General features: G+C 49.8%; 1 protein-coding gene across 6 annotated transcripts in view; it reads right to left on the reverse strand.

Moving 5' to 3' along the window:
* Positions 1 to 21,488, reverse strand: part of SSBP3 (single stranded DNA binding protein 3) — a 156,486-nt gene extending 134,998 nt beyond the window's left edge. For 4 of the 6 annotated variants that reach the window (XM_037021898.2, XM_037021896.2, XM_037021895.2 and 1 more), the window contains exons 1-4: positions 21,304 to 21,487; positions 20,244 to 20,316; positions 19,958 to 20,019; positions 17,210 to 17,294 (exon numbers count right to left, since the gene is read on the reverse strand). In XM_037021898.2, the coding sequence (XP_036877793.1) occupies positions 17,210 to 17,294; positions 19,958 to 20,019; positions 20,244 to 20,316; positions 21,304 to 21,359 (276 nt within the window). In that variant the 5' untranslated portion in view covers positions 21,360 to 21,487. Of the gene's footprint in view, positions 1 to 17,209; positions 17,295 to 19,957; positions 20,020 to 20,243; positions 20,317 to 21,303 lie in introns of all 6 variants that reach the window. The other 2 variants (XM_037021897.2, XM_037021891.2) reach the window with 1 other exon arrangement.
* Positions 21,489 to 26,187: the final 4,699 nt, after the last annotated feature.

The raw sequence follows: 26,187 nt of genomic DNA on the forward strand, positions 1-26,187 counted from the left end.
CTTAAAACCTGCATATCCTTCATTCTCTTAGTTTATGTTCTTGCAGATTTGTGTTTCCAATAACCAATTTTTAAAATGTTTTTACTAGAATAACAGCTATACAAGAACATTCTTGTTCCAACTCTTCTCTTGTCTCCAAGATGCAATCATCACTTTGTCCAAACTCTTAGCCATGCCTTGACGAGGCCCCAGAAAGGGCTCAGCTCCCTCCAGCCACACACCACAGCTGGGCCCCTGAAGGAGTCCTTCCCTACCACTTCGCAGGGAAGGAAGTGAGCCCTCAGTTAACCTCAGGCAACCAGTCCAAAAATCACAGAGCTGGCCAGCACAGCGGCCAGTGGGCTAGGGCAGGCCCCAGCAAGAGGGACCTTGCTGGTTTTCTATCAGGGGAGGCTGGAAAGCACTCCAGTACCCTCCTAGGGGACAAGACCATCTGAACCTAGAGGGTATAGCTTCTATTTAAAGACCTGCAGCTAGCATCTTAAAACACGTTAACCCCAGATGAAAGGGAAGAAGAGTCTATAAGCTCTGGGAGTTAAAGAATTTGCCCATGTCCTTGTGTCTGCAGCCACACCTCAGAAGCACCAACTGTTTGAAAATGAAAGACTAGACTGACAATGAATATTAAGAAAAACAATAATCTGGTCTGACCCCTCCATAAATTTTGGATACAGTGTTCCCCCAGACTGACACCATTAAGACAGTCTTAATAGAAAGTGGCGGTTTAAAGGGAATGAGCATTTCAGGCCCATGGAAAAGCCAGGATGGCTGGCCTAGAAATAGAGAAGCCCCTCCGCTAAGGTGCAGCACACCCTCTGTGAAGATGAGATAAGAGCTCTCACTATTAGCAGCTGCTGCCCCCACACAAAGGCCCACAGCCCAAGTCCTGGGCCGACCCCTGGAGTCTTGTTTATCTTCCTTGGCTAAGCAAACACGAATCTTCTCAGATAATGTAAAGGTCAACTGTAGACTTGTGTGGCCTGATAACATCACCACCAACTCTGAACTACAGAGGGTCAAATTATTAAATATTCCTGCATAGATAAGCAGGAGAGTTAGAGGAATCAGAACCAGGCCATTTCCCATCATCCTAATTCCACACCCTGCTAAGACACTGGCTGAGTGACAGTATTCAGGATTCCAGACACATCCCTGCCCACCTACTCCCAATCCCCCTTACAAAAGGCAAAACTGGGCAAGAGTCACAGGGCTTCCAGCCTAAGAGGCTTCAAAAGTTGGCAAAAGGTTGGGCTAAATTGAACAATGAGCACTTTTCCACACATCTCTGAAGACACTTCGCATCTGAAGCTCTATCCGTACGTCAAACACCTATTTTGGAAAAGAAAGGCAAATGCCAAGGCCAGGGCTCAAACTGGGCGGCAAAATTTGTACATGTTCTGAGGGCATTAGGCTTCAGGGAGCCGTCCAAATGTGCAGACAGAGCTCAGGGGGTGGGCAGCCTCCTAGTGCTTTCTAATCCACAGATATGAACTGGGCGCCCATCAGGTGCCAAACCTTGAGTTTACAGGCCCTGCCCATGGGCTCAGAGATGAATACAAGAAGTTTCTTAAATTTGGGTGACATGTAAACCAAGACATATTCCAGGATCCCCTAGCGCGAGAAAGAACAGAGGAAAGTGCTCCAAGCAGGAACTGTGCAAAGGCCCTGAGTTAGGGAGCTCAGCTCCTCAACTACAACCCAGCACTGTTTGGTATCTAAATCTCAGAATCACCACTCCACCCTCACAACAAAAATACACAGCACAATTTTTATTTCTAAACACAGAAATATTCCGAAATTCCCTCAATTTGTTTTCCCAACGTAAAACATCCACAACTTCTCACCTCTCCATTTCTGCAGTTTTTTCCCAGGAGCAATAGCTTCTAAATCCTGAACAGTTCTCTTGGGCCTACAGTTTAGGATACACCATAGCTCCTCGCCATCCAATGGCCTTCCCAGCTGTCTGTCCCTGTCTCCAACACAGGCCTGGGCAGGGGCAGGGGAGGACATGTTTCCCAACAACCAAAAGAAAAGAGCAAACTCAATCTGCTCTGGGCCGAGCAGGCCAGGAAGGAAGCAGGAAGTCATCCTGAGTGCAGGAAGTCCTCGCTCATCCCTAGATGAGACCAGAGCCCAGCCCAGCAACAGGCACTCCATCCTGGGAAGGCAAGAATGTTTTCGGGGCAGGGAAGGGGGTGAGAACACCTCTCTTGTCCTGCACATGGTGTCTGATGCATGGCCTGCACTGGGGACACACAAACACTTCTAAGCTAAAAGTACTTAGTTCTGTTGTTAGCTCTGTCCTCACCCCTACTCCCCACGAAAAACAGTCTTCAGGAAGAAAATGAATGAAGTTTTACAAGCTTCCCTATTTACCCAGGACTACAAATCTATCAGTGGGGAACCTTTTAAAATAAACTCTCTCCTAGCAATGTCACTTCCTTTCTTCTATTTGCCACTCACACACACACACACACACACACACACACACGACTCACACACGACTCACACACGACTTTAACCTTGGCTGTGGATTCTGAGTCTGAAAGAGGAATTCCAAACTCAGACCAATTCCAAACATAGACCAATCCACTGTGAGTACTTCCTGCTCTTTCCTCTGCTCCTCTCATTTACTCCTGTGTCTAAACACACCCAGGATAGCTCCCTAAGCAGGGACACCTTCCCCAGCATACCAGCTACCTTTCAGCCTCATTCTTTCATTCCAAAAATAGTCACTGGGCATCTTCTAGAGTGCTCTGCATCGCTGCCTCAAAACAGTACTGCAAGTTGAGCATGATCTCCATTTTATAGCTGAGGACACTGCGCCCAGAGGTAAGCAAACTGGCACAGGTTACCTTGTCAGGAAAGGTCCCGGTGGGGATGAGAACCCAGGCTGCTTCACCTTGTTCTTTGCACCCTGGTTCCCTGGCAACCCATATTATCTATTAGGCACAAAAAGCAAAGTTGCTTCTTTGAAAAAAAAGACTCATTCTGGATTACCAGCAGCTTTACTATTAAGCTTGAAAACTGAAGGCTATTTTAACTGTTGCCTCCAAGAAGGATCATGGAAAACCCAGTCAGCAGCAAGTAGGGCCCTGCTTCAACATCAATGACGCCATGTCGTACAGCTCTTGGAGGCACAGGGTTTGGGCAGCTTTCCCTAAGCCAGGGAAGATACCCAGTGGGCCATAAGGAGCTGGCAGACCAGGGGTTAGAGTCTCAACCTCTCACTGCCACAGGACTTGGGAGCAAGGGGAAGAGAGGACTGGGTGGCTTTCCAGCAGTGGCTCCTGGACCTCTTCTTGAGGCTTGAGGTTTTCCAGAAAATATGAGTCATGTGCACAGAACCTTACAGCTTATAAAACTAAGCACAGTGTGAACTTCAGGAGCTGGGAAGGAGGGCAGGGAGCCTGCACAGCCCTCTGGCACAGGAGGGGATATGGGCTGTGTCCTGGGATCAGTGGCTGGAAGCAGAGGGGATCTCAGCCCCAGTTTCAACAGTACTTACCACCCACATTCCAGTGTCTGCAGAGGAGGCAAGAACATTGCATCCCACAGAAAAATGGAATGGTAAAGACTTCCTTCATTTTCAAACCAGCCTGCCCCATTCATCCTGAATTCTGGCTGGCTTTCCATACCTCTAAATCCATAAACAGGCCCTACTTTCTGAACCCATCTTCCTCCCAAGCAAGAAGACCCTCTCCTCTCAGGCTTCTCCCACACCTAAGCACTATCTAACAGAATTCACTTCCTGCCTGCCTGCCGGCATCCCTCCTCCTCCTCCTCCCCAGGCCCAGGCTGCTCCCGCCCAGACCCTCCACACCAGGGCATCTCCTTCCCCAGCTCTCAACTTTCCTCAGCCGTAAAACAGAGCAGGAAGAACTTTCATTCCATCCATTCCTCTCACTGGGATGCCTGGTGTATGAGAAAATACTCTACGAAATGTGAGATATCGTTCATTCACACGCGCTAGTGTCTCTGAGGTTCCGCCACACTCCGTACACACAGTGGTTTCCTCACGCCTATAGCCGATCGTTTCTGGGGTATTGGTCAGAAAACTCCCTTGAGGAAGACCCTAAAAAGAACTGTAACTCAGTGACTTGACTGCTTGAAGCTGAAATCCACTTTCTCATTTAAAGCCAAAACAAAGCTGCCAAATGCCAGGTCATCCTTCCTTCTGGAAAGGAGGGACTGTCCAACTATCCCCTTCAACGAAAGCCTCTCAACTATAATCCCTCTTCTCTACAGAAGGGCCCTACCGGATTATTTTCCTTCAAAAAAAAACCATGATTTACACATCGGGTGTCTTTACTTTCCAAAGCACTCGGAATTAGGGAAAGGGGGGAAAAACACGTCTGTTTCTATTTGAAACTGTCAAAATTAGCATTTAGTAATTAAAAATCACACCCTTTCTCTTAATAACCTAACCAGCATGATACAATCAGGTTGTGCCAACTCTTTAATCTAATTGACTAATTACAGATTTTAATTTAGTCAGTTACTGAACAACTGTTGACAATTTGTTTTCATTAGGGACAGAACAGAATAAATATTTAGGCTTCCAGTCACAAAGACTCCTGTGATCAGTTCTCCACCATGACCCCCACTTTGGAGAGAGCTCTGGCTCCAGCAGCATCCAGAGACACAGGTACACACGCAGCTCTCCAACCACTTCTCGGCTATAGCCTGCACAAACCTTCCCACAGTGCCTCTTAAGGCAAAATCCTTAAGTACAAACAGAGGCCTCCATTCCCAGAGTACAGGCAATTCCCAAATTCACACACGTCACTCAAGAAGTGGCAAACACTTAAATGTTGTGAAGAAAAATAAATTCAATGCTACATGTCACCGGCTTTTAAGCAACAAAATGAGTTAACAGTCAAAATAGGTTTATCTGCATTCATCCTAGGAGGAAGCAAACTGTCACTGACATCTTTTTTATTAAAGACACATGTTTACAGGTTTCTACTGAGGTGATCCAATCCCTTCAAAGTGCACTTTTCCCCAAGATCTCCAACTCCCATAGATGATCAAAAGTTTGTTAAAATAACAGTGTTGCTCACAGACTAGAAATGGGGTCCTGGGTTCAAATCCTGCCTCATTATTTATTGACTTCATAGCCATCGGTAATGGCGTCACTTCTCTGAGCCTCAATTTCCTCATCTAAGGAAGGAGATAAAAACAGCCTCTGCCTTGTGGAGAGTTACAGGGGTAAACGTCATGTCCACACAGTGCTTGGCCCAGGCTAAATGTGCAGTAAATGCTGGTCACTGCTGTTTCAGAAATTAATTTTATATCCCTCACAGCTCCCATGCTATAAATTAGGAAACTGAGACACAAAAAGAAGACAATGGCCAGCCGAGGGTGACACCAGCTACTAAGCGGGGAGGTTTGGTTGAGAAAGATGATTTCTGGACCTGCTGTCCATCTCCTCTACCAGATACAGCTCAGAACATAGAGAACATGGTACCTGTGGCTTTGCAGGTCTGTAGGGATAGGGATAGGGGATTCTGGCGTATCTTCGGGAGACGGAAGCTCTCCACTCAGGGTCTTAGACCCAACTGGGCCACCCATCCTCCAAGCAGCATTTTCCCTATGGGACAAGCCTTGCAGGCTCTGTGGTAGATGACCTAGAGTAACCTCTGCATTCTGATCCTCCTGACAGAAAACATGAGGGACTTCCCTCCACAGAGCCCAACCATGGCCATCCCAGAACAAAGCTACATTGGTAGGTGGGCAGAGCATAGGCAGAAGCCACAAGTTTCCAGCCTGAGGACTCTAACCAGGTCTCCTTAAAACTCTATTGGGGTCTCTGGAGCATTGATGGTATTTTTTTAGGCTCAACAAAAATCAGGTCTGCCTCAAGTGAAGTGGAACCAGGATTCCCAATGTTTTCTGCTGACTAGAATGCTACCAACCTCGGGTACTCACTCTGGTTCCCCTGAGCTGAGAGAAGCTCTGATTAGCAACTACACAGTTATTTGTCATATTTCTTCATTAAAATGAATGGTGACTCAATGCATGCAGTTTACTTGTAAATAAAGTATTTTCAAGCATGGAGTTCACAGGGCATGCTAGGGCATTAATAAAAGGGGGCCTTCGTAAGTGAGGAGATGGCCGACCTCTTCTTTAAGGTATACAGGCCCAAAGCAAGATGTCTTCTTCCTGGGTGAGGTCCTTGAAAACCAGCCCAGACCCTCTGCCAGTGAAAAAGCATGGCCAGTAAGGAGTCATTTGACCCACAGACAGGGCTTCAGCTTGCCTGCCTCCCTCAGGACCATTCCTGCCCAGTCCTGCCAGCCCCAGTATCAAACTACACTGGGCTGGCAGTGGTCATCAATTAATTAAGTGTAAAGATGTCAAATTTGGTATTAATTCTTATGGAGGCAGCATAGTATATAGTTGTGAAGAGCACTTTAAGTCCACCTGCAACATTACTGAATCCCTCCCCTCTTATGCCTGTTTCTTTTTCTACAGAATAGAAATGAAAACAGAATTTAACCCATAGGGCTGTTATAAGTATGATGTGAAATAAACCTAAAGCACTTAGAACAGTACCTGGTATATAGTTAGCACCCAATAATTGTTCACTGTTGTTATAAGTTCCTCCTTCATAAAACAGGAAAAATATCCTGTCCCCTACTTTGCCCAAATAGGGTGAGAATTAAGTAAGAACACTTTTTTTAAGGGTCTTGGCACATAGTAAGTACTCAATAAACACCATTAAATAAGGGATTATTAAATTAGTTAAGATTATTATGAAACCACACACTGTAGTTTAGTAATTTATTCCTAAGAAACTACCACCCCAGCGCCCAGTGGCACCGCATGGCAGATCATTGCTCCCTCACTGTAGGGGCCAAAGTCAAACGTGGTAATTTTTACCTTGTCTCTCCTCTTCAAGTTCCCTTTGACAAAGAAAAATAATGCCAAAGAAAGTATGTGGCGACAGTCAACTAGATTTAAGTTCATTTTCTGTAGCTTGGGGTCAGAATCGACTGTGGCACTCTGGCGATCGAGTTTTCTGCGCCTCCCCGTCCCATGCATTAGCCCGCTGACAGAAATTCACTGCGGTATTTAAAGTGGCAGCCATCACGACTAACTCAAATTGTATTGGCTTCCCCACGCTGAAATGCTCTGCTGAAACCATCAATTGGCCAATTCGGAGATAACGTGGTGGCTGAAATTCCCTGTCATGCTGTAAAATCCCCTTTTGAAGCAGCTCACCAGCTGGAGATCCTCAGTGAAACCTGCAACCGGAGCTGGGGGCCAGGACAGCCTCGCGGAACAAGAGGGCTCGCTGAACGGGAGCTGGTGGACAGCGCTGCCAAGAGGAAGGGCCTCCAGAGAGAGGATAACATTTTCTACTGGAAGCCTTCTAAAGACAGTGAGAAAAGAAGGGCAGCATGCACACGCCCAACACCAGGCCTGCCCACTGGGCTGTCTGCCCCCAGCACAGTCCAGATGGCCAAAGCCACAGGAAGCCCGCGGCATCTCCCAAAGAAAGCTGCAAAATTCCTAATGGATGGCAGACACAGGCACCACCCTCTTCAGTGGAGGCTTTCCAAAGTCAGTGGCCTCCACAAGGAAATCAGGTGTCCATCTGGCCATAGACTTGCTGGGTTATCACCCTACTCCAGGCCTCAGTTTCCCTATCTGTAAATTGAGAAGTTCTCTCTTAATATACATTCTGTGATTTGATGGACTGCTCACAACTGAAACAGCCTTCTTAAAAGAGGACCACAAATTTACAAACCATTTCCCATGCTCTTACCCAACTTCAAAAAAGCCTGAGAGGCAGAAAAAAAATCCAGGCCTCATTTCATATCACAGTCAGATAAACCAAGGCTCAGAGAGGTCTATCCAAGGCCATCTGAAATAATCGTTAACTTGAGCCCTGGGCATTCAAGTCCAAATCCCGTGTACTGTTCATGACACTGCTTTAGTCCCAACATCAACCAGGCATACAGCAGGCACCCACCAAGCAACTGCTAACCTGACCCAGTCTGCAAAGCCAAGTTCTGCCCATCCCAAGAGCTCGCAAAGCTGCAGCCAGCATCCGCAGCATGGGGGAGGTTGGTGACCCCAGAGCCTGGTCTCTCAAACAGCCTTTTGTGACTGGGAGAGAAGGATCAGAGGAAAACCTCAGACAGGGGCCCCAGGGAGCAGCCGTGTTTCTTAAGGTCAGAGGACTGTGAAACAGAAGCGAAATGTCAGGCGCTTCACCCAAACACACAAAGAACAGGGGGACACAAAGCCTGCTGCAGGAGCTGTGCAAACAGCTGTCACCAGGAGGGGACAGGGAATTTTGGAGGCTGGGTCAACCTGGGTCAGCCAGGATGCCCTGAGAACTATTCTCAAGATTCTTGCTGCAGCTGGGGCCTGAACCCTGCAGATGTTCAGACAACACCCTCCACAGGGGGCCAGGGAGCCCCTGCTTCATGTGCAGACAGGCGGGAGGAGCTACACCATAGTCAGCCAGCAGGGACAAGCTGTAGACTCCCAGTGGGAACTACTACTTATTCAGTATTTGGCAAGCATATGCTGAGCACCTTCTAGTGTTCGATGCAGTAAGAGTACGGCAGCAACCACCCAAGGCAGAGGTACCAAGGGCACCGAACCACCAGACACCACTCTGGTGGGGAAACAATTCTCTCAAGAGTTGGGAATCATTCCCCTTGTTACAGATCAGGAAACTGAGGTGAGCAATTGCTTGTCGCTTGTCACTTGGCTTAAGTCACCAGCTGGTAGGTCCCAAGATTCAATCTCAGCCCTCTCTGGGCTAGTAGCTTTCAAAGTTTAGACCGAGACCCATAATAAGGCAGAATTTTATGTCACAAACCAGGCACACATTCATTTATAGATAGGCATGCATGAATCACTGAAAATAGAAGTTTCCTGAAACAATACTTAAGTGTTTACTCTGTGTGATACAGTTGTTTCGTATTTCATAACTGCCAATCCTGAACCACTAAGTTGGTTTCACAGGCATTGATGGGTCACAACTCAATTTGCAAAACAATGCATTACCATGTGCCACTTGTCTATCTCCATTAAAAAGTGTATTTAATACACTTGATTCCTGGGCAAGGATCAAACCTCCCATTTCTCAAGGCCCTGAGTCTAGCTCACCAACCTTGGGATTTATTCAAGGCCCCAGGAGTGTGGGATGGCTGAAAGGGAGTGAAGATAAAGGCTCCTTTCCCTCAGGAGCTTTCAGTATAGGAGGGGGAAGGGATACAACCTTGACCCAAATCACTCCCATTCCAGGGAGCAAGTATCAAGTGAATAAGAGACACAGAGTTCCTGGGGGAAAAAAGGATAAAAGAGGGGGGTGTTCCCATGGGGAAGGCCCTGACAGGCCTGGGGGAGGCAGCCACATTCCAGGATGGCACCTGCTCTACAGAAGGGCTAGTTGGCAGGAGAACCATGTCAGGTGATAAGGGATCAAGTAGGGACCACGGGAAAGGGTCAAAGCGGGCTGGGAAAGTTCCAGGTTCCTAGAGCAAGAGAAGTGACAAAATGGACCCTAAGTGAACAGCACAGGCCAGGTGCTGGCCAGGGGCAATCTTACTTCCTCCTCCCAAGCGCCAGGGCTGGTTTGGAGACTGCGTGTGTCACCCCACCCTCCAATCACTCAAGGGTACTTAAAAGAAAGGGGGTTCAAACCCAGGGATCCAGAGTGCTAGTCAATAGATGAGCAAGCCAATGATGGCTCACCCGGCACATGTGCACATATGCCTATTTACTCCTCAGGCCAACCTCATGAGGCTGGTTTACTTTATTAATCCCATTTTCCACCTGAGGAACCGGAGACACAAAGGGGTTAATTAAAGTGCCCAAGTCTGCACAGCTTGTAAATACAGCCATGCAGCACAGTTCAAAGGACAGAGTCCTGGATTCTGACTGGGTTTGCAGGTGACCTCAGGTGGGGCATCTGTCCTCTCTGAGCCCCAGTTTACCTACTTGTAAGATGACCAGGTGACCCCCAGTTCCCTCGTCTGCAATTCTCCTATCTATACATACATTAAATACATTTCCTGGCCACTACATGGGGCGGGACTATTTACCTACTCTCACTATCCTTGACTCTGTCCTGGTCTCTCTGAAGAACAAGATCAATCTGCACTTAACACATCCTGGGCTGCACCTGTCTCTTCAACTAGAGGTCGTGAGCAAAGCCAGCACTCAGTAATCGGACTTAATCAACACCTTCAAACTCAGCAGTGTCTTCTATTCCTGGTCTGGGAGCCAACTGACCAAGACCTCAGGCTCACCCAGGAAGCCGAAAGAGAAAGCAGCCAAGGTGCCCGTGGACCTGCAGAGGCCAACACATGCCTCCCCAAGCTCACCTTTTCCTTAGGGCTCCTTTCTGGGACTCCTCGCTGAATCAAGAGTCAAATGAGGACAGGGCAGGATACATACCAAAGAGGGAGATGACGAGACCCCAAACAGGGGATTTTGATCTATTCACCCTGTGGGCATTCACACAGTGCAACTTTCTCTGGATTCCCCATGGTGGGTTGAGCAAGGATGATCCTTGTGCCTCTTGTATAGTCAAGAAAACAGACCTTACAAAGGAAGGCCCCCTCAGTTAACAAGGTGTGTGAAGCCGAAATTTGAATCCAGATTTCTGCTGATGCCAAGCTGCGAGTCCTTTGGGTCTTACAATTCAGTGGCAACACACAGAAGTGGGACGGGACCTCTCAGTCCAACACAGATAAGGGGCGCAGACATCTCAGGGGAGCATTTATCAGTGCCAGCCTGTGGCAGAACTGCCTGCTCTGCCCCTTCCAGGGGTATGGGTGTGAGACAAGACAGCTGGTGTTGGGGGAGGACTCTGAGATACACAGGGGAGCCCAGGCACCAGAGGACATTATTGGGAAATTCAAGTATCCAGTTCTCATGTGTAAACTTGCTCTTCCAAAAAAATATGCTATTGTCCCCATCATATAAAAGTTTTTAGGGAAAACTTTAGAGCTGCCAAAAGGAAAGGAAACAAACTCACCAAACACTAGCCACAGAGAAACAACCATTTTACAAATATAATACTCATCGACCTTCACAATAGCCACCCAAAGGAACCACCATTTCCTCATTCTTCAGAGAGGGAAACGGAGGATCTGAAAGTCCACTCTGCCCGGATATGAAAGAGTCGGGGCTACACTCAGGTGTGCATCCCAACCACCACTCAAGAGCCCAAACCCTTCAAAATCCAGAGGATTCAAAGTCCAGGAAAAGAAAAGCATAACATGGGAGAGAAACATTCCTAAAACTCATCTTGCTAGCGCTACAGAAAACCCCATTACCCCAGTGAACCAAAAACAATCATTATTGTCTGCTGTAAGCTCCCAGCAACACGCAATAAAGAAGTTTATGTTAATCACCTAATGCACTTGTGCCATGGTCAGAATTATTACCAAGCTACAAAAGATTAATTTTTCTGAATACTCTAAACCCTAGACACTATTATAAAGGCTACAGCTGGTGTACATTTCTGTTATCTTAGCTGACAGGCCCTCTAACACACACACCTCCCTCTTAAGACTCAAACACACGCACACTCACACACAGAGGCAGGAGGTCGAGGGAAAGAGGCAGGCAGCTCTGGCCTGAGGTCCCCACTAAAGAACTCACTCTGGGAAGATTAAGACAGCCTAAGGGACACTGCAGGGAAAGCGGGATGTCTCCTGGCTCCTTCAGAGAAGTGGCTGGCACAGAGCTAACTCTTGGGCCAAGTTTGCAAATGCTGAGCTAACAAAGATGGCATTATGCAAAGACTGGGGCACACGGCTGGTCTTGGAGTTCAAATGAAGTGACCACTGCCAAAAACTCTGTTTGGGTCCCCACCAGCCCTCCCACCCACCTTCCGACTTGAACTAAAGGGCAAGGATTTGCAGTTTGGGGTCTCGCTGCCACTTGAAACCCATTAAGGTGGCTGCACAGCCTGGGTTCTGGCAAAATGCAATTCCAGTTACTCATTTAGCGTTTAATTAGCTGCTGAAGGAGGAGGAGTCTGGCGGCCTCTGGGGTTAAGAGGAATTGCAGCAAATGGGTGGGAGCCTGAAGAAAGGACACAACACAAAGCCTAAGCTCCAAGAGGAGTGTGTAAAGAAACAACTGTGTGTATGTTTTGTTTTTTTAATCTGCCACACAAGGGTGCCAAGGGTCAGAACCAAAGGCAATGGCGTGAACTTGCCAGGACCTCTGGGCAGATAGCTGGCTGGCTTATCTCAGGGAAGAGCACTCCCCAGGCTACTCAGAGCCCAGCTGCAGCCTCCTCCCATTCCTGCCTGCACTGCTATCCTCTCATGCTCCTGCCCACAAAGGGTTCTGGCAGGCATGGACACTCCCTGCCTGGCAAGAACCTCAGCTCAGCACATCCAACGAGAGCCCTCTCAAATATCACTTTGCTATTTCAAACCCACCAAGGACACTGGACCCCTGCCCACAGAGCCACAAATACCTCAGCTCCCATCCACGCCCAGGACTCTGGGGCACTTTCCTCTTACCAACCTGCCTGGAGACACAGGCTCACAGCTTGGCAGTTACGGGGGGTGGTCAGCAGAGTCCTGCCGGCTGGGAGCACAGGCCTCTGAGGGAGCTAGCCCTGCTCAGTCTGGGGCTCACAACAGCTCTGCTGAATGGAACCTCAGAGCAAGGAAACTGAGGTTCAAGACTCGCCTAGGCTATGAGAACCCATGTCCGCTACACTCCCCAAGTCCTTCACTGGGTATCACAGAAGGGCTTCAGATTTGGGGCAGCAGTCCATGAACCTCCTGAAATCACGTACAAGGTCTTCTTTGTGAGGACACATGTATTTTCTGGAAAGAAAGGCCATAGCTTTTACCACGTTTTCCCTGCCAAAACAGCCACAGCACCAAATCAACTCCCTTCCCAAGCACAGGGCCCACCTCTGCCAGTGACTCTGCAATTTCTCTCGCAGGGGCTTCACTTCAATTCTCTGCTAAATTCACTGCTTCAGTGAATGTATATGGGGACACTTTGGGTCAAATGCAAACACTCTCGCTCTGTTTAAAAGGGATTCTGTATGAAATGAGTGTTGTCATAAACTGAGAGGTAGAATTTGAAAGACAGAGGTCTAGCCCCAGCTCTGCCACCCGCTGGCTGCATGCCCCTGGACAAACCATCTAAACTCCAGCCTCAGTTTCCTCATCTGTAAAAGAGGGATGAGACTGATTAGTAAAACCTGACCAACGAGGCAGCTGTGAAACCAAACCACAACCATGTATAAAAATCAGAGCCCCATGTGCAGTGCAAGGAGCCATCACTGCTGTCCAGCACCTTCAGCTCAGAGCCACTTCAGGGCCTCACCTACTCCACTTGTTTCTCGCCACCAAAGGAAACACAAAATTAGCTACCACAAAGAGTGAAGGGAGTGCTGGGAGTTAAGAAAGCACCAAAGACACTTCTACCAACCCCGCAGAACTTGGAGATCAAAGTGGAGAAGGTGGCCAGGACACCACTGGGCCCACAGTGAGATGGCAGTTGGGAGTGTCCACTCCATAAAGGACAGGACCCAGACAACAGCACCTAAGAGAGCCCAGTGGGACCCACAGAGCTCCTGCCAAGGCTCCGAGAAGCACTACACTAGCCAAGGGCAACAGCAAGGAAACCACAGGCATGATCTGAGCACCTCCCCCCACAGCCACAGAGCTCCTTTGACCTGAGGCAAACCAATTTCTCAGAAAAGTCCACTCTAGGTCAACATCAGGGTGTTCAGCCTCATAAACAGTGAGCCAAGAAAACTGAGGTTGCCAGGTGTGGGGAGAGAAACAGACTGTGACTCAAATAAAAACTCACCAATTCAAAGAAGATTTAAACCCCCCTCCCCGCTGAGTCACCTGGTTCATTCTAGGCCCTCCAGCCGGACCCTAACTGAAGAGGAACCTTTGAAATCTCATGACCCCCTAACCCAGGCACTGGGAAGGGGAGACAAACAACAGGAACACAAAATCATTTCCCTAAGGGAGCTGAGACCAGGATCTGCCTGTGCATCCCCACAGGAGTCGGGCACAACTTCCTCATCCCGGCCAACAAGCACTTACTACCCACTGGCCAGGTACCTGGGCTGCACAGACTCCCACACAAACCTTGAGTCTTTTAAGTTCCCTTTAAGGAAAACAGAAGGCAGTTACTCCACTCACTCACGCTCTACTGTATCTTGTAGACAGGGCTTAGGGTAACGAGTTACCCCACATTAAAATCACCTGGTCCGAGATCACCCAGCAAAACCAAGTCACCAGAAGAACATCTTCCAATATCCACTGGCTGTTCCAGTTACTCACTGTCCCCAATCTACAGATTTTTTCTTACTCATAGTTCCTTAATCTCTTCATTCAATTAGCATGCATGCCTACTGTGTGCAAGGTATTGTGGGAGCTACAGAGATGAGTAGCTCTGTAGATGAACTGTTCTCCGGCATGGAAAAAATTAATAAGCTGTGGTTGGAAAGACAAACCTGAAGGAGAGGTTAGTCAGAACAGGGGCAAACAAATACCACTTGGTGTTGGCCTGGACAGTGCTGGGAGCATGGATTCTAGAGTCATTTACGACCTGTGTTTGGATCCTAATTCTACCACTTACCACCTGTGAATTAACCTCTCTGTACCTCTGTTTCTTCACCTGCAAAACAGAGTGGACCTTCTCTCACAGGGCCACTGGAGGCTTAAATGAGGGGCTGAACTTACAGCATTCAGCACAGGGGCCAGGCCATGGAAAGTCACCAACAAAGGCTTTGAATAGATGGTTTTTATAGACATTGAGATGAAGGGGGTGATCAGAAAACTGATCAGAAGGTATGTGCAGAAAACTATCACAAAGTCCTGCATGGAGAAGTTAAAAGATGGCTAGGATTTGAGTGGATAAGAGGCACACATGTTCCAGACAAGAGGAAGGGAGTCCAGAAAGACGCTACAGCAGTAATTCTAGCAAGAAGGAATGAAGGCTAACATAGACATGGAGAGATCACATGGAGATTTGAGGATGACAAAGAGAAGATTCCTTTCCTTAATTTTCTTAAATATTTCTTAATATTCCAGTTGCTTCTGTCACCCTTGCAACTCAGAGCCACCCCTTATCTCCTTCACAGTGGCAATGTTCCCGTCCTGACCCCATTCATCACTCCATCCCTCCTCCCCCACGACCCGGCTCTTAAGCCGCAGGACAATAAGTGGAGTCCAATCCAGAATGAAGGTTTTGATCCTAAAATCTGTGAACCCTGAGCCCCAATCAGCGGGACCGCCACTCTTAGCAGCATCTTCTAAATGTGTACACCAACCTCAGCAATCTCTACACAATTCCGCTGCCCTTCTATTACTGAAAGCAAGCCCATGTGAGCTATCGCTGCCACCATGCTGTTTCAAGATGGCAAATGAAAGAAACCACAAGTTGCCAGTCTTACTAGTGCATTTAACTTAGTTAAAAATCACCAACTTCTCTGAAGAATGCCTTACAAAAGATAGCATAGACATCCAACATCAAGAAATTGAATTAGACACATTCACCCATCCCCCAATCTAAAATGAAACTACTTGTACAGCAAAGACTGACCACAGGAATTGGCTGCCCATGGATTAAAAATAAATAAATAAATATGCAAGATCTTTACTACAAAGAAAAGTCAAATTCACCATGATTATGTGGCGAATGTACCTCGTAGTCTCCTCCCCAACCTCCTGCTCAGGAAACCCTTTGATCACCACCATGGATTTTCCCAGAAGAACCACATCACAAGTGAACCAGTCACCTCACCTATTACTCCTAAAAGTTTACCAGGCCATAAGTAACCATTTGCCAGCCTCTCTTTTTCAGTCTGGGAGAGGGCATAAGAACTGGTCAATTTCCTCAGCATTCCACTCCAAGGGCATTAATTTTTCCATTATAGCAAAATTTTTAAACATTGAATTTTCTCAAACCTGTGAGCCTCCAGCTGAGTCTCTAACTTCTAGTATTACAGGAGAAATTTGCACCATAAAGATATTCATAGTAATGGGATTTGACACTTGTGAAATTCAACCAGATGGGTCTGGTCTCCTAGGCCAGTTTCGAACTCTGTACATGGGACACGGAGGGCCTGGCCAACTGGGTGGCCGGGACATTCAAGAACCCAACTTCCATGCCTTAGACCTTGGGGACAATTCCTAGAACCCAACTTCCATGCCTTAGACCTTGGGGACCATTCCTAGAACCCAACTTCCATGCCTCAGGCCTTGGGGACCATTCCTAGAACCCAATTCCCATGCCTTAGACCTTGGGGACCATTCCTACCCACCTCCAGCAGAAGTGCAAGGCCAAGTAAATCACCTCTTACATGCACATGTGTGTACACACACACAAGCATGCACACACACTTAACCTTCTACAAGGCCAATGGGAAGCAAAGACCGGCAGAAGGCTGGTAAGATCTTGAGATGCTACCCCATCCACCTACCCCAGGAAATCTTAACCTGTTTTCACCGGATCATAAAGTCTGACTCCAACCCAGGTTTGTAGTCTAATTTTTTTTTTAAGGGGACCGTTGTAGGAGATAAACATGTGGCTAACATCTCTTGGAAGCATTTCATAACCCCTAACTCATCCAAGTAGAGGGTGGAATGACTGGGTAGGATGTACTATAATGTGATGAAATTAACTTTCATCTTTGTAAGAATATTTTGAACACAGGATTATGAACCAAGTATATACACTGTCTCAGTGTACACAACATGAGCCCTAACCACCAAATACACATATACACCCCAATACATAACTTGAAAGATTGACCCCTGGAAAAGTAATGCAAGAGTCCATTTCACCAAATTCTCATTCAACCACCCCTTCTACTATAAAACACAAGTTTCATACTTTTTTTTTTTGGTTCTGTCCATTTTTTCTTAAACCAACTCCTCACTGTCCACTCTGAACATAACCCATACATGGTTATGCCCTACACAACACTATTTAATTCTCCAGATAGGTATTACCCTCTTTTGCATAATTACAACATTACGAAATTCTGTTCACCAAGTTCGAATGCTGCTGGGGGAGAATACGGGGCAAGGCCCGTAGTGAGGTGGGCAGAACAGAAAGAAAGGCAAGGCGAAAACAAAGACCACTGCCAATTGGCTGTGTGTTTGCTTTTGGTACCGAAGAAGTTAGAGCTATCCAACCCTGTAATTATTGCCAGGATTAAGAATTTGTTACTCACGTAATCATGAAAGGCTTTTGCTTCACTTGAATGTTCACAAGTGTCTCGCCTTTCAGGAGCTGCACAGTAAAGGTCCCAAAATACGCTGCAAGTCGAAAAATAAAGTTAAGATCAGGTTACTAATTATTACTTGCGTGCCCAATGGCAAGTGCACAAGGCATGGTGCTAACAGCACCAGGTCTCCCAAAGGCTCGATCCCACCTTTCCAGCCTTCATCGGGCACGCTCAGCCTAGAAAACAAAATGGACCCGATCTTTTCTGGCAAGCCAGTCATTTGTAATTAAGAGTAATAGTTCTCGTCTACTGGCACCTACTATGTGCTAGGGGCCTCATACCCTAGCTTATGACTACCACAGCACTATAAGGTAGGGGATTTTATCCCCATTTTATTCATGCAACCACTGAAGCAGGCTCCAACAGGTTGGTACAACCTGCTCACAGATGCTCAGATGGGACAGGTGGGACTTCAGATGAGAATTCATGCCTGTCCCATCTGTGCTCGCTCTATCCCCTCCCCAAACCAAGATGGCTACATCTCACAGGAAGCTTAAATTGTTAAAGTCAGGACTATGATTCATATGTGCTGCAATCTGGGTGACTGGCAATAAAGCGAACCTATAGATTCTTAATTCCAGAGCCCACACCCCCCTCCTCCCATTGTGCCCCTACTACCACCCAGGACCTCTCCCAAGATATTCTTATGCAAGAACCATCCTTCCCCTGCCCACTAAAGAACATGCATCAGTTAGCTGAAGGAGAGGTCATGGCGACCAAGTATCTCATCCTCTCCTATTCAAATAGAAAGCCCTCCTCAAAGAGGCACCTCCCCTGCAAAGGGGGAGTGGGACAAGGCAGGGGATGGCACTAGAAATCTCTGCCTCAACCCTTTCATGGTTTTGTATGGTCACTCTGCTTTGTATTGCATAAGAACAGAAATACAAGTCCTATCAACCAGTAAAACCCTCTTCAAACACAGGATAGACAATGATATTAACAAGGGGCCTTAGAAACCCTCCCAGGTCAGAAACCCAAGACCAAAGGATAGGAACCTGCTTGAAGGGTAAAATGGACACCAGAATAGCAGTTGACTCTCTGGTCCAGTGCTCCTGTACCCATTACAAGAAGCAGCACAGAAGAAACCACCTTGACCTCTCATTCTGCCAGTCATCAGACAAGCAATCTTACTCAAGGTGTGTGAACAATGCAGCCTGGACCTTTTTGGATCAGCTCCAGTGCTTCCTCTCTCCCCAAAAACCATGGTCATTTGCTTGGTGTCAAATCACATGAGGCAATTTCTAACTCATAAGACCAAAGCAATAGTCACTCAGAGCCACCACTGTCTGCAGCACCACAAACCCAACATTCCTGGTGCTGAGAAAAGGCTGGAGAACTTTTGGGAGATACGGATAGAAGAGGCAAATCGGGGGCTTCTACTAGCTGCAAAGGGCGGCTCAAGAGCATTCCTTTCTATCCTCTGAAACTGCACATACTTTACTAACTCCACACACTAAATATCTCTAACACTACAAACTCCCCAGCCCCTTCCTTCTAGGTTACTTTTACTCTCAAGCCTAAGTTTCTGCAAAATCCATGACGGTGTGACCCACCAACCCCATCCACTCACTCCTCTCCAAAAACAACCTGAGAAAATCCATCGTCACTCCTACAGGTAGAGTCCTTATGCCACACCAAATGCCTCCAACACTGGCAGTAGGCAGGTTGACAGAAATAATTAAAAACTCATTTTCTCAGAGCAGGTTGGAAGAGACAGTTCATCCCCCCACATTTCAAAAGGACTTGAAACAGTAACATGAGCTACCTACATCAGGTAAAGGAGCTAAGATCCCTAAGATCCCAAGACACAGCCCTCCGTTTTCCTGAACTCCACCAAAATATCCAAAGCCAACTCTTCTTTCTTTTCCACCAATAGGTCCCACAAAACACCCACGTCTGACACACACAGCAGCTTGCTCCCGCTGACCCTAAGCCTCCCTCCTGCCTGCGGCAAACCAACACAGCAACAGACCTGGGGGTGGTCCTGATCCACAGTGTCCAGGGGCCTAGAAGAGGGTCACAAACAAGAGAGAACCCCTAACTACCACTAACAGGCACTATGTGAGGTCAACGTGGACCAGTGAGGGTTCTCACAATAAAACTTCGTGGTTTTAGGGATGATGGAGTGGGCGGGGTGTTTAGTATAGAGGAGATGAGGTCCAGGCAGTCTGAATCAGTATCTTTAAAAGAAGTGGCAGCCCCTTCTTACTTTTTCCCCTGGTGCCAGAAAAAGACCCCAGTAGACTTTTTCTCAAGGTTTTGAGCTCATAGAAGGAAAAGGAAGGGACAGGCCAGTTGTAAAACAGACCTGGTATCCCCGCAGCCCCACCCCACCCCCACTCCCTCTAATTAAAGCAGTATGCAGAATTGACAAATCTTCAAGGTTTTTTCAAGCCCCTGACTAGTGCCCCAGAGCAAGATGGAAAAGTAAGGAGTTTCTATCCAAACACCAGGCTCGATTTATAGTAGGTTCTCACAGGAGGGGAAGAGGCAGCAAAAACTTCAGGCACCAGCTGCTTCTGACCTTTCCCTCCTCTACCTGTCCTGGTATGAGCATCCTGGCCGTGCCCAGTTCTTTGCAAAGCTGAGGGCTAAGACGTGTGTGGGGCCTGTCCAGGCCTCCCATCTTTGTTCACTTGGACCCCGGGCTCAGAACAAAACAAACACATACACAAAACTATCACACAAACTTACCACCACCACGAGTGCAAAAACCCAGGCGGTTCTCCCAACGTGATGTTTTTTTCCCATCGAATCTGGAAAGGAGAGAGCAGAGGCAGCTTAGAGGAGCAGAAGACAGGAAGTGGGATGGGGGCTTCCCAGAGCCAAAAGGCTGTTTAGACCAACTAACAATAAATGCCAAAAGGTGATAAAAATTCAAAATGGTGGCCACAGTGGCTGCTCCTGAAAACAAAGGCTCTAAGAATAGTGGGGAGGAGGGGGTGTCAAGAAATTGGATGATTAAGGGAGTTCCACTCACCTCCGACAAGAAGGTCTGTGCAGATTTCTGTGCTCCTACGTGCAGTAAATATTCGTAGACATATAAAGCTAACCTGGAAAGTGGGAAGGGGGTACAGAGAGAGAAGGAAAGCGTCAGATCACACGGGGCACCCACTCCTGGACCCTGCCAGTCGGCTTCCAGCCCTGTCTGCGCTGTCCCATTGTGGCCGGGACCAGAGGTGAGTAGCTAGCTCGGTGCGATCAGTTAGCGGGTGAAAACCAGGAGATGTGTTATCTCAAGCTTTAGGGCCGGACAGCAGCCCCCAATCTTTAACTTCCAAGTGGCATCGGGGCCAGAACTAGGGAGGTCTCTCAAACTCGCAAGCCACCCGACCCCTGAGCTTCCCTCCTTTCCCGACCCACTCTGCCACCCTCTCCCCAGTTTATCGGGTCGGGAGACTCAGTCCTGTACTCTGGGGTGCTCCTCACGCTCTGGAGGGGGCAGCAAAGCGCCACCCTCACCACCTCCCCCTCCAAACAACTGTCCCCCAAGCCTAGGGCCGAGCCGGGGCCGCCGTCCCTGCCCAGCCCGGTGCTCCGGAGGGCGCGGAGCCCGTGGCGAGGCCGAGGGCAGGGAAAGGAGAGCGTTCCTTGCCAAACAAAGCCCCGGGCACGCACTCCTCAAGCCGCGGGCGGACAAAAGGAGTCGTCGGGGCTGCAGAAGCCACGCGCCCCCTGCCCGCGCCGGGTGGGCAAAGTGCGGCCACCGCGGTGAGTGCCCCGGCTAAGGCGAGCTCCGAGGCTCGCCCGCGGGACCTAGCCCGTCGCTCACCGCGGGCCCCCGCTCACGACACGCCCCGCGGCCACCAAGTGCCCCCTTACCCGGCGGCGCCCCCCGTCACCCCTTCCCCGATGCCCCAACCTCCGCCGGCTCCCAACAATGGGCTCTCCCACGGCACCCGCCGCGGCCTCGGGAAAGGACCAGGCAGACGGCGCCGGGGCCCGGGGCGCAGCAGCCCCCGCCCGCCCGCCCACCTGCCTCCCACCGCCCGCCCGCAGCCCGGCGGCGGCGCGGCCGCCACTTGGAAAATAGGGCTTACTTTTCCCGAGCCTGCCCGTCCGAGGGCACCGCCGAGCCTTTGCCTTTGGCAAACATGGTTTGCAGAGAAGGCGCCGAACCTCGTCGCCGCCGCCGCCGCTACCTCTCCGGCTGCTCCCGAGCTGCCCCCTCGCTCCCGATCCCCTCCCCGGCGCTCACTCGCTCGCGCTCTCCTCGCCGCGCTCCCCTCCCTCCCCCCCAGGCGCTGGCTCCGCGCTCTTTCCAGCTGTCAAAGCGTCAGCCCCGGCCGCGGCCCCATCTCCCTGGAAGTCCTCCCGCGCCGGCTCGGCCTGGGGTGCCGGTGCCGCGGCCGCTCGCCCGCCGGCCCGGCTGCCCGCTGGCTCGCTCGCGCGCCCGCCCGCCCGGCTCCGCCTGCGCCGCCCTCTGCGCCTCCGGCACCGCTGCCGCTGCCGCTGCCGCTGGTCTACTTGGAGCTCAACCGAACGTGGCTACCCGGGCAAGGAAGCGAGGCGGGCGTCAACGTCCCGCGATTGATAGCCGCCTCTGCCAATCGGCGCACGGGGGCGGTTCCGGGGCGCCCGGGAGGGACGCCCTGTCAGCCCCCGGCAGAGGCAGTCCCCTCTGCGGCCGCCTTCGCGGAGCCGGTGCCCCTGCTCCTCCCGGCGAGCGGGGGTGTTCGGGGGTGCGCACCTCTCCCATCTGTAGTTGTGGGGAGGGGACACCAATCGGGATGGGGGAGCTCTGGTTTCCCGGCCCCAGCGAGGAGGGGGTTTAACCTGCGCTCCGCGGCTTGGAGTACTGGGTGGCGGGGGGAGGGCGCTGCGGCAGCATTGGAGGGGAGGGCGCGCGGACCCCTAAGCGGAGCCGCCACGTCCCTCTCTCTTATCTGCCCCTCACCTCCCCCTGCCGCTGCCCGCGCCTGCCCAGCCCTTATCTCTCCCCCTCCCCTCGCCTGCCTTTCCCCCTGGGCTCTGACCCCGGCCCCCTCCCCAGACTCTAGCCTGGTGTCCCCCTACCCTGGCTGCCCAGCCCCCGGTCCTCGCTCTTGCCCAGTCTGGCTTCCGAGCGGGCCTGGGGCTCCACGCTGCGAGCGGGGCAACTCGAGTCGGCGCCAGGACGCGCGGCTGCTCCTTTACTAGATCATTAAAATACTTTGGAAAACCCCAAAGTGGAGCGGCGCAAAAATGGCCCTGGGCGTGCTTTGGGGAACCTGGGAGAAGGGACCGAGGGACCTAGGCTAAGAGAAGGGAGGATTGCACCCCAAATTTCAAGGTCTGCCAGCCCTGGCAAGTTAGCCCCTTGGCTTTTCAACGAGATGGTGCCATTCCAGGGTAGGGGGGCGTCACCTGGTCGCCCCGCTACTCGGAATGCGCGCCACAGAAATCTGCAAACTTCAAATAAATGGAACTAGATTGGGCTTTGGGGGACGAGAGTCAGGCGTGGGGGAAGGGGAAGCTTCCATTGTCAATGACCCAGGTGTACAATGGGAAATAGAGGTGGGGGCTGGCAGAGTGACCCAGCTATTTGCTGCTGACACCTTTATGCTCACGCCGGGAACCCGGAGGACACACTGTGTATCCCTCACTAGAGACTTACGACCAGAAACTGGCGAAATAGGGGACGACTCCCCCATTTTTAGACTGTTTTCAGAGCGCGGTTCTCTTTAAATGTGACAAAACTATAGGCACTGTCTCTTTAAAAGTCAAGCAGAAAAAGCTGTGTAAGTGCTGATTGGCTGCCGGTTTGGATACATCTTTAGGGGAGCCTTGAAACTGTTAGCCTAGGTTGATTTTTTTTTTTAACTGCGCTGTTCCAATAAACAAGTAACGCCCCTCCCCCTAACAAGCCTCGCACCAAACAATTAAAGGATAGGTCAGTGTCCTGGGGAAAACACGTTTCAAGTAGGAAAACTCAGAACTAAATTTCAATAAAATAAAGAGTAATTCCCAACTATTAAAGTTGGCTTATTTTGATCTGTTGAAAAGAGAAAAGGGGCTTTAAAAAGAAATGGCCCTCAGCAAACGGATCTACATTGGTTCAGGAAAGAGACTGAGTGCATTTTTGGAATAATGTTCTACTCAGTGTAACAGCCTCCCTAAATTAGAATACAACCGGGCCCTACAAACGCCTCTGGACTCAGTCTGTTCTCTACAGAGACCTAGAGCTCACAGGCGAAGGGGGCAGGAAGGGAAAACACTGAACCCTAGTCTATGGTTGTCTGTGTGCTAGCCCCTAGTTTAAAGGTTGTTTTGTGAATGAGAGTTGGAAGGGAGTTGAAATAAAAGGATAGGGGAGAGAAGGAAATAATTACAGTTATTTTTTCCCCTAGGCGGTTTAATTTAATAGGACTAACTTAAGGTACCTTAGAGTCTACACTAATTAAATTGGCCTACTCGTACCCTTCCCCTGGACTTAAATTTTTGATGGGCTAGGAATGGCCAGAGATGGCTTGTCAACAGACTGACTCACAAGAAGCCTGACTCATCTTGGGTCTGCAAGGCCCACAGATGATGAGTATCTTGAATATTGGTTAGGTCCTGGCTAAAGCAACACTGCCCGTCTCTGGCCCTGCTACACGGCATTCTCTACCAAGTTGGCCATGCCTTGCATCACAGGCATATCTGTGTGCACATCATTTTTCTCATCTACAAACGGGAAAAGGGGGTAGGTCTTCAATATCTCTTAAGAGTCTGATATTCTATGGCGCCAATTTTCCTTCCATAGTTTTCACCATCACCACCACCCCAACTCCGCATCCTTAAAAAAAGACTAGCTCCTCCTTGCAGAGCATGTGTGGCAAGAAGGGAGGGGCAGCATTCCAGGAACCTGTGCCAGGCACGCAGTCCCTGTGGTCTGCCCTTTGCTGGGGCTTGACATAGCATGAGGCCCCACGGAAGGTTGATGGGAAGGTTGGGGGTGGAGCTGAAAGAGACAGTGGGAAAGTCTAGGCAGAGAGATCAGGGAGCCTCCAGCCTGCTGGTGAGGAGGAAATGGATTGGTTCCCAGGAAGCAGGACCACTCAGCAGCCCCCAAGTAGGCTGTAGTTGCTGGCACAATGATCCAAACACAGATCAAAAGAAAGGGCAGACACTCAAGAATAGCATCCAAAACCCCAACCCACCTTTTCCCACTGGATCGCCCAGTCCCCATCCTCCCTGGACCACATCTTCGGGTCTGGTGTCTACATGGAATGCCTCCCACCACAACCCCCTTCTTTGACTATTCCTTAAGGCTACCATCCCTTCTGATACCATCTCCTCCAAAAAAAACCTCCTTGCTTTTCACTCCTAGGGCAAAACTCATCCCTCTATCCGTTTTTGCTTGGTCTCATTTTGCTTGAACTTCCATAGTTCTCCACTCATTCTGCCTATTGTTGTAGCCATTGTTTATGGTCTCCCAGGCCAGACTGGGGAAGGGGGCAGGAATTAACTCTGAGTCATCTGTGTGTTTCCAGCACCAGGGCACAGGTTCAATACCTGCGTACATACAGAGATCATGAGAGGAAAAATGGCCCCATCCCCAAAGTAGCTCTGAGCCCAGTGGGAAGCTACGAAATGGGGGACACTGCCAACAATAGGATTAGATAAAGCCACTGCCCAGCCCCGCTGCCGAAACTACAGCCCCTGGAGCTACTGTGCTTTAAGCTCCTAGGAATACACCCAGACATTTCACACATCCAGTCTAGGCTCATTCATTCTTTCTCCTTCACTCTCCCTATTCCTGCTTTCTTCCCTTCCTCCTCCTCCCCCTCCTGCCCTTCCTTGTTTTCTTTCTTTCTTTCTATTGAGCATCTACTATATACCAACCACTGTTCTAGGCACTGGGTAATAATCCAGACGAAAATCCCTCCCCTGTGGAGCTTGCACTGTTGTGAAATCATCGGCACAATAGCCTCTTCCTGTGACAGACTCCTTACACATTCTAAAACCCAGCCGGGCAGGTAGCCCCTCCTCCAGAAAGCCTTCTCAGAAAGCCCACTCTGAGCTCCAGACTAGGTCAGGAGTCCCCTAGCAGCCCCTGTGCTTCTCCCTGACCAGGACAGATTGCTGTTGGCCACACTGCATGGGTGTGGTCACATGTGCATTTGCCCCGCAGGATGTGAGCTCCTCCTGGCCAGGGAATGATCGCCCTTCATCTGTGGGCCTCTGGTGGCCAGCAACTGTGGTGAAAGGAGCTGAAGTGACTGAGTGACCAGAGAGTGTGGAAGGACAGACAGGTGAAATGGGAGAGGGGAAGGTGAGTGGAGTTCCAGCTTTGGCTAGAATGGCCACTGCTTCTCTCAGCTGCCAGAAACTGGAGGGCAGAAATCCCAGGCTTTAGGATCAGGTAAGCAGGGGCCAGAGATGGCAATTAAAGGAGAGGCCCATGGGCTGAACTCAGGAGGTTGCGTTTACCAGGGTGCCAGGGGATCTCATTGCCCCTCCCTATTCGAAGCTCTATTCCAGTGTTCCCCACAGCTGCTGGGAGGATGGGGGCGCCCCTTGGGGAGCTGTTTGAATGGACTCGGTGTGGAGCCCATCCCCTCCTGCGACAGCACACTGGCTCCTGAAATTGCCTGAAGACATGTCTGGTCAAAACCTTGGGCCCCTGCTGGTCAGCCCTGGTTTTAGGAGAATTTCCCCCAAGGGCATCAAGGGCTTCCATGGGGGGAATGCAAAATCCAGCACCCAGAGACCTGGCTTCAACCTGGCTCAGCACCTTGCTGGTGGGATTTGGGCAGGTGAGATTCCTTCTGTGAGCCTGTGAAAGGAGGATGTTAATGCCTATGTCAAAGGCAGGTGTAAAGATGAACTCTTGGAGCTGATTGGGAATTACCTGCTAGGCTGCCAGTCAGTTCTGACTGAGCCTACGATTCGGAATGCCTCTGGACACTGGGGTCACTGCTTTGAAGGCAGTTTGGAGGCTCAGCTGAGGTAGTAATTGG

The sequence above is a fragment of the Manis javanica genome, chromosome 4, assembly GCF_040802235.1.
Source record: "Manis javanica isolate MJ-LG chromosome 4, MJ_LKY, whole genome shotgun sequence".
NCBI lineage: Eukaryota > Metazoa > Chordata > Mammalia > Pholidota > Manidae > Manis > Manis javanica.